We start from the raw sequence: 9441 nt of genomic DNA on the forward strand, positions 1-9441 counted from the left end.
GATTTGTAATTAAATACAAAATTTGAGAAGTTAATTTAAATATTCTTTTTTTGTCAAAATGATTAAGAGTACTTACCTGACACCAAACATATATGCACTAAAATTAGTGCAATGGATAATTGGATATTGTTCGAATTTTCTAGGAAAATGTAGGTAGGAAAAAAATGGCACTGCCGCATTAATGTTTTTAAAAAATTAATAACAGGCTGGATTTCAGTTCTATTTCAATAGTTCTCAATAAGTGTTTATAGAAGAAGAAAATGAAAAAATTAATCAAATTTCTTTTATAAATTAAATGAATCTCAACTTTTGAAAGAGTTAAATGAAAGAAATTTTTACGAAATTTAATGTATATAAGTTCATTTCAAAATTCATTTAATTTATTTGAAAAAAATTCCCTCATAAAAAAGTTTATTGGAGACTAAACATGGGTATGTGTAATTGTGCATTTCCTTCACATATCAGTATCCGTAGTACATATTTACTGACGCGTAAACATTTGATAGATATGTGTCCTTCTGTTAACTACCCAACTTCATTTTGTTAGTTATAAAAATCAAATATATATAATTATATATCTCGGATAAATGGATAATATGACAATGAGACAGATTATAGTTTGTTTAAGCTTATTTTTTAAAATAAAATAAGTAGTTTTATAATTTTTTTGATGTATTTGTCTAACGTGTTTTTATTTAAAATAAACAATATTTAAAAAAAAAGTAAATTCTATATGTTTTTTTTTATTTAAATTCTCTTTTTTAAGTGTAAACACAATAGCTAAAGTGGATTATTCAATTATTTATTTGACCCTTTCTTATTCTCTAATGAACATATGGCATTTGCCGGACAGAGTGCAAGACAACTCTGTTTTGCACTTTGCTGCAGAACAAGAGGCGCATGCATCAGGAGAAGGAGATCGAATGACTTTGTATCTCATCCTTCTTGTCTGGACAAAGCACAAGACTCAGACAGAGGTAGCTACGTACCAACATAACTCCTGAAAAAAGAAAACTTATTCGTCACCTTTCAAATCTTATCCATTTTTCTTTTAACAAAAAGAATTAATAATTGTAAACAACCTTCAATTCAAGTTTTATTCCATGCCCTCTACCACCATCCCGGACTTTTAGCAAAAGGCTTTGGTGCAAATGTAGGTTTAAATGAGGGACTTGTACGGAACATGCATGCTTGCTTAGTAATAGTGTTGGGAAAATATAGATACATACATAATTACATTCTTGCCCATTTTTCATGAACCTATATATGTATGTACTCTCTTCCACCCTCTGGCCATCATAACTTGCTTCCTTGTTCGGTGGTAGCTCTCACTGGCCATGGGGGTTGGATAATGTTTTTTTTTTTAATGATTTTTCTTCATCAAGATTTATTGAATACAACATACTCCAGTTAGGGTTTCATGGATTGCCAGCTGCAAGATTTTAAGAGAAATCATAACTCCAAATTTAATATACGTTTCTTCTATGTTTGACTAATGTACACAAACGGTCCCCTCTAATAAATTGCTTGATTGGTCCCTTCCCCATTGGACTGCTACACGCCTTCCACGGAATATACCAATGGGAAAAATAATTGAAGCAATTTTTTAATAAAATTGTTTGGTGTCAATATTAATAACTTAGCTTATTTAGACTTCACGAAATGTATCTTTCTTTACTCTTTTAAATAACTATTCTTTACTACGTATAAATGATTATTAGTTGTGAAGAGAGATTGTTTTCTCTTCGTTTTTGTTCAAATAAATTTTCTACGTGATCCATACTTAAACCAAAAACGATTCAACTACCTGGTAACTTTGATCGTAAAGATCGTGGTTATGTCGCTACAAATATTTTTGAAAAATTACAAGATGTTCATCTCTTATTAAAAGCTGAAATATTTTTTAATTAATCAAATTCTCGTTTCAAGTTGTTTATTCTGACATCACATTCCATTTTCTCTTGAAGTTTTTGAAATGGAAGATTCGTGTGACACTATGGAGAAACTTGGCTAGCCAAACACCATGAAATGTGATCCACACAGTGTGCCATCTCATTGTATTTTAGATTTTTATTATATATTATTATATTTTAATAACAACACAGTCAGTCGTTCAGCCCGAGATAGGTAAACACACACTCCCAAATTATTATATTAGTTTCTATATGATGGAGGAAATCAAATAAAAAATACAAAAGAAAAACTAAAAGAATTTGCAACCACATAAAAGTCCATAAATAACACATCTACTTTGGCTCTTAAAAAGATCACACAGTGATCAAGGATTCAGAGAAACCATATACTAGTATATGTTCAATTCAAGGTGTCCTAGGGAAAGCCTTTTAATTTATTAAAAAATTTAGTACATACTAAAACTTGTTGTGATTAATGCCATCATCCAAAGAAAAGAAAGCTTAGATTTCATTGCTCAAATTTCTATTAATTTATCTCCAGTTAACATTCTTCAAAACCACCAGGAGAACCTACTCTTCTTAATCTATTCAAGCATCAATTGCAAACAACTGTGCATATATATTATTCTAAAGTTTGCCCTGTGGCTCCATATTGGCAAGAAATCACACGTAGTACTGAGTTTATTTTTGGGTTGGAGTAAGTAAACGTTAGGCACAGCAATTACTACGATAGTCGACAAGTTCTATGACCACTGAAAACATGGCCATACACGATAGCACTGTTCTTCTTTTGTTCATTTATTTCTTTTATTGAACAGCTAGCTATGCTACATGAATGCTTTCTATATATTTACATTATAATACTCACTCTCATTCTATTAACAAAAAATGGACATGTCGCACAGCCATATCTCTCACCTTATGCTAGGTGGCATGTGATCCAATTAAATAAAATTTGCCCAGAATGAAGTGTCATTGATGTCGACAAATTCACTAAATTAACAAATACTGTATGTTGATTTAACCCAACTAGCTAGGTTAGAGAAGTGAAAGTAACATTATTTAACACAAACTTTCCATTAGGAGGACTTATGAAGTCATGTAGGTTATTTAATGAATTCACACATAATATAATTTCGTGACTTTTCATAAATTTCAGGTAAAAAATATATTGGATGCTGTGTTGTTAGATTTTTTTTATTAGATTGTATCTAGAATAAATAATATGTGACAAAGTATACAGATTTATTTATTTTTTTATCGTCTAATCACATATTAAGAATGATTTCTAATTAGTTGAGAGTAAAAATACTCTTACTATTAATATTCAAGTGTTTATTTACTTGTAAAGATAAAAAAAGACTTATAAGAAGGAATTATTTTAATGTGATAATTAATATTCAAGTGTTTATTTACTTTGTTTACGTGCATGTTTGTTTTTTTATTTAAAAATAACTTTCTGAAAATTTCTTAATAAAATTTTAAACACAATATACTAAAAGTGAAGTTAAATAGTAAAATTGGAGTACTTATTTATTTTTATTTGACATTATGTATCAAAGTTCTTTATTTATTAATTTCTTCCACGAGAAGATCACGTGCTATATGCATGGTTGGGTTAGGTATAGGAAGGTCCATAAACAAGAGTACCATACCAAATCCGGAAATTCCTTTCTCATATAAGAATATTTTAAACATGGTTCACAACGGCAAATTTTATTGTTAAGATTATTTTTTAAATTTTTTTCTTATGGTTTATCTCAATTTTAACTTTAATTTAGATACTTTTAAAATTTTAACTTTTAGTCTTAGATTTTTTTTATTAAAAAAATTAATCCTTATAACTTTTTGATTCAATTTTTTTTTCATTTAATTAAATTTAGTCTCTATAATTAATTAAATATTTCTCTTAATGATTACTTAAAAATAACATTGTTGATGATCGAGACCAGCACTATAGAAAAAAAATACAAAAAATAAACTTAAAACTTTAAAATATAAAATTAAAATTAAAACCAAGTTTAATTATATATTTGGTAATATATTTAATCTTTATATTTACGAACTAGGAATGTTCAGTCAAATAATATCAACGTACATATACAAAGAAATGACGGAGATAGAAAGTAAAAACTACCATATATAACTAATTTCATTTATTTACCATCAAGCACATGTTAAATTCGCGTGAGATTATTTTAATTTAATAAAAAAAAATTTACTGCCTATCATGGACAAAAAATTAATTTAATTTATTTCGTCAATATTGACAACCCTAGCTCACGTTTTAGGTAATAAATTTATTAACCAGAGAGATGGGACCAAATCATTTATTTCCTCAAAGCGTTTGCGTCATTATTTTAGGTAATAAATTTATCTCCGTAAGAAGAAGGATGGGACCAATCTTCTAGAAAATAGAAGGATGGGACCAAAATAGATATATTATACGAATGAATTAAATAATTCATACAGTATATTTTTTTAAAACAAATTTTAACATCATATTATTTATCTTATTTTATACTTTTTTTTCTTTTTAGTTATTTCTCGTATATATTTTTTTATATGATTTTCATTATATGTAAAATTATTTTGAATAAATGGCAATTACACTGTATGAATAGATTAATCTCTGATTCAATAAATTAAAAAATTCTTGTAATTAATTTCTGACTGACTGAGAACAAAAAAACACAACATTAGTTATAAGTTTGATTTTTAATTCAATGCTATCAAATAAATTATTAAGTGATTTAGAAATAAATGATTTCTAGAATTTGAATTGCATAAGCAAGATTTTCATGCTGAACTGTTTATAAATGAAAAAAAAAAATAACAATTACAAGATGACACCAAAAGTGGTTAATTAATTCTTTAACTAAAATTAATCATCATCACTAATTTATAAATATTTCAGATAAATGTCCCATTGACAAAAAAAATCATCACATCACATATAATAAAATGTTATTATTTTCTTATAAATTAAAAAACTTAACATGTATTTTACTATCATTTATTTACCATTGAATACATGTTATATAAAAATAGTTAAATAATATATATTTAATAATTTTAAAATATCTAATACTTTTTTAATAATGATACATAAATACCTTTATGTATTTTAAACACCTTATCAATATCTTTTATTTTTTTAATTTATCTCTTTTATTTATACTTATATTTTTAAGCATTAAATAACATATTATGTGTTTATATATCAAACCTTTTTTTATTATATTTTCCAGAAGGAGAGGATCCATTTCTTACACTTTTGCAGCTTTGTCTATCGGATATCCACGTTTCATTGTAGTTATTTCCCGACAAATCTGTCACAGGTATACATTTTTCTGCAGTGATTCAGTGAATGTTGGGTCTAGGAAAAAGTTGCGGAAAAACAATAAGAATGAAATTGCATATTACTAGTATTATATGTGGGAAGTAGCTGATGAATATAGTAGTATATGCAATAATATTTAAAAAATGAAATGTAATATAAATGATTTGAAAACATAAGAGAAAGAGACGTGAAGTTCATGCAAGAGGCGAGAAGACAAAATTGAGAAGTGAACTTTACAGTATAGATCAGAAAGAGGCGCCATAAATTGAAACCTTTGTGTCCACTAGTTGTCTAAAGTAATATATATGATATATCCTCTCGTTTTCTTCAATTTCTTTTCCATTTGATTTTTCTTGGTTAGGAGCCTCTGCCTCGTCTCTATCAAGCATATATGCATAACAATTCCCTTTGCCCAAATTTTGGGTGTGAAAACAAAAGTTTATCAATGTCAACGGAGATGTCGGTCTTTGAACTGATTGAACCAGAAACTGCTAACGAGCAATAGTATACACATCACCTAGCTCTAGCTAGCTCTCCAGTGTAACTGTTACACTATTTCGTTTTTTTTTTTTAATTAAAGTGTGTAATTTTTTCAATTAATTACTGAAATGATGGATAGATTTAAAAAAAAACAAAAATGAGTAAGTGATCTTTTAAAAGACGATTTCATATGTATTAAAATCTACTGAAATAGTGTTTCAAAACACAATTTCACGGTAACTTTTATTACATATCCTCACCCTATTGGCATATTGAATTTTTACTGAAGAAATAATATAAGCCAAATATATTTTTTAATACATTTTTGTATAATTAAGCCAAATCTCAAATGTCATCTCCATTCCAGAGTGGACTCAAACAGTCCCACACACACATAAGCCCTAACCTCTTAGTAGTTTTAAAATGAACTTGTCTGTTGTAACTTTTCTAACACCCTATTGTTTTTACTTACATTGATCGACTGATATGATGACATCATAAATATATAATATATTCAATCAAACAAGTTCTACCAACAATATATCATTAAAAAAAAGTAGGTAAAAATGAAAGTTACAATAGTAGGTTTGATGTATGTCCCCAGAATCAAACCACATTTATGATTCTGACACCCATGCTGGCAAAAGAAACCAGGTTATGTATATCCTATCCAATAATCGTAACAAATAGGTTTTTATAAGTTGATTTTGTGGTGGAAAAGTGGCAGCGGCGGCCCTATTAAGTAGCAACCCTGATTAAAAAAAGGTAACATAGGAACAGACTCTACCATGCAAAAACAACCCTTTTGTCAGGAAATTCAACCTATGTTATGTACTTCGACCAACCATTACTTAGTTAGTTGCGAGTAATGTTACTAGTTTCAAACGTCCACGTCGATGCTCCCACTACCTTTATATATTTGCTACAGTGAGGATGCAGCTAGCCCCATGCAAATTAAACTTTTCATTCATGAATAGTAGCCGTAGCTACTCATCACTGTCAAGGCCATCACCCACTCCAATCTAGTGAGTAACACAACAACACTTACTTCTGTGTGACCCAAAATTCTTTTAAGACAGAAAAAAAAGTGTCAATGGGGAGAGCTCCTTGTTGTGAGAAGGTGGGGTTGAAGAAAGGAAGATGGACAGCTGAAGAGGATAAGATCTTGACCGATTACATCCAAGAAAATGGGGAGGGATCATGGAGTTCCTTGCCCAAGAATGCAGGTGTGTATTTACATATCCATAATTCCATGTACATATATATGTGTATATAAGACATATACTTACACATAACATGGTGTTATATATGTTATGATTTTTATGTTGTGTTTGTGTTGATTATTGGTAACATCTCTGAAACTTTGGTCTGTAAGTGATCTATATATAGCTTACCTCATTTAGTGGGATAAAACTTTTTTTTGTTATTGTTGTTAGTATTGATTGGTTAATTGATTTGAACTATGTATTTATCAAGGTTTGTTAAGATGTGGAAAAAGTTGTAGACTGAGATGGATCAACTACTTGAGATCAGACGTGAAGAGAGGCAACATCACTCCTCAAGAAGAAGAGATCATTGTCAAGTTGCATGCTGTTCTTGGTAACAGGTGCACCTCTTCCCTCGTGAAACAAACTGTCCTTTTGATTAATCTTTGTGAATATTTTTTCCAATTAAGTTATTAACTGTTGCTGTTCAAAACATATGGAATTGTTGAACTCCACTTATTCAATTAATCGATACTCAGTTAAACATGGAATTCCAATGAGCTGTTTAGTGATTGATCATAACAGTAGAGAGGACCAGAAATATTTCTATATATATTATATTCCCCAGTGGTACGTGTAAGAAATATTCAACTCGTAAACCTAGTTAACATTCTGAAACTATTCACAAAATGATAATGAATCCTTTGAGGCTGGGAATGGCACCCCACAGAAGGAATTTGCTGCAAAAGAACAGCAACGATTCTTGGAACTGTTTCACCTCCAAGACCATATAATTATAAAACAAAAAATTTGTCTTTCTCCGACATTAAAATCTGCTATAATTAATTAAGGAACCAAGCATAAATTAATTATTATGAGTTTAAGCTATCTACATCCCACTTCCATTTACCCGCTATCAAATCCAACTTTTATTAATTAGAAGGATGGAGACGATCACGATCAAAATCTAGAGTCACTTAGTAACTGACGCTCACCCTAATACTGTGTCGTGAATAATCAATTTTAAAAGCTTAATTTGTTCATTTTTTTTTAAAAGCTAAGAGATCAAGATTTATTAAAAAAATAAAAACTCAAGCACAAGAAATACCGAAGTGACTTAATTTGTTCATTACAAGCTCCTACAACCCTTCTTTCTCAATTCTCACCAACCATTTGAAATATCGACAATGCAAACTACGCATGTTGTTTAATTTGTTTTTATCATCCTGAAGATGAATAAGCATTAATGGGTAATTTGCATTTATTCTTGAACATTCCAAGGGTGGGGAATATAAAGATGCCCTTTTCTCGTTTTCATTTATTCTTTCCTACTTTTTTTCTGAATTGAGTTTAGTAACACATGATTAGATACAAAGGAATTTATATTTTGAATGATCTTTTGTGTTAATCTAATTTTGAAATTGTTTGGTTGTAGGTGGTCTGTAATAGCAGGACATTTACCAGGTCGCACGGACAATGAAATAAAGAACTATTGGAATTCCCATTTGAGGAGAAAGATTTACTGCTTCATGAAGTCCTTAAATGAGTCCCTCCCTCCCATTGACATGGCTGCTGTAAACGTAGCTGCTAAATCCAAGAGAAGAACCGGTGGTCGAGGTACAAAAACTCAACCAGCCACGCAAGAGGACAAGAAAGTGGCTCATAACACAAGCGAAGTGCCTCAAGTTCAACCAATGCTCAAAAGAAGTGCAACTTCACAAAGTTTCAACGATGAGGAGAGCCTAACAGATTATGGTTTGGATGCTTATTGTGAGATGGGGGACAACACATATGACACAACTGCTTCATGCCCCAGCATAGATGAAGTTGAGGCCTTGGGACCTTATCAATGGTTAGATGATGAAATCATGAAACTTACTCGCATGTTTGAAAATGGGGTGCTCGTAAACCCAGGCGGGGTTTTAACCAATAATGAAGAGTGGCTTATTAGAAATAACTTTGGACTAATGGGAGAGGGCTCATCAAATGCAGAAAGTGGAGAGTGGAACACTAGCTGTTCGTCAGTGAATTCTGTCTATGACTATCATCATTATCAGTGGCCTGATATGCAATTAGAAGGTAGTGTTCAATCCTATAATCCTTGGGATCTTTGTGAAGAAAACCAGAACGTGGCTAATTGCTTTTGGGGTACTGGCCATAATGAAGGAAATGGCTTTTACCAGTGATCCATTGCATGCGGTGAATTGGGGGAAATGATTTGCATATATATAGTAGTGTAATAAAAGTTTATGATCAGAAGATAAAAACCTATTAGTTTCTGCATGTTGCCATGCAAAAAGATCATAAAAATTGCTAAAACTTGTTTTGTATGCCTGTAGAGTATGGTAAAATTCATCTTGGTATGTTTCTAAAATGTTGTGAAAATTGTTTGTTCAAAAGAGTGTAAGATGCACCAACGAACAGTGTATTATTTGAGTTTATAATTAGTTCAAATTTTCTGAATAATTAGTTTTTGACAAAATATGATATTAACTCTTAT

At 30.1% G+C, this 9441-nt stretch overlaps 1 protein-coding gene across 1 annotated transcript; it reads left to right on the plus strand.

Moving 5' to 3' along the window:
* The first annotated feature begins 6700 nt into the window (after positions 1–6700).
* Positions 6701–9345, plus strand: LOC114417739 (transcription factor MYB111-like). The gene is made up of 3 exons (XM_028382811.1): positions 6701–6962; positions 7213–7342; positions 8377–9345. Exons 1-3 carry the CDS (start codon positions 6830–6832, stop codon positions 9125–9127), a joined length of 1014 nt encoding a protein of 337 aa, XP_028238612.1. The 5' UTR covers positions 6701–6829; the 3' UTR covers positions 9128–9345.
* The last annotated feature ends 96 nt before the right edge of the window (positions 9346–9441 follow it).

This window comes from Glycine soja, chromosome 7 (genome assembly GCF_004193775.1).
Source record: "Glycine soja cultivar W05 chromosome 7, ASM419377v2, whole genome shotgun sequence".
Classification (NCBI taxonomy): domain Eukaryota; kingdom Viridiplantae; phylum Streptophyta; class Magnoliopsida; order Fabales; family Fabaceae; genus Glycine; species Glycine soja.

Coding starts and splice junctions, on each gene's coding strand:
- LOC114417739 (XM_028382811.1), top strand. CDS start 6,830: ATGGGGAGAGCTCCTTGTTGTGAGAAGGTGGGGTTGAAGAAAGGAAGA. Junction 6,963..7,212: donor TTCCTTGCCCAAGAATGCAG/GTGTGTATTTAC, acceptor GTATTTATCAAG/GTTTGTTAAGATGTGGAAAA. Junction 7,343..8,376: donor CATGCTGTTCTTGGTAACAG/GTGCACCTCTTC, acceptor GTTTGGTTGTAG/GTGGTCTGTAATAGCAGGAC.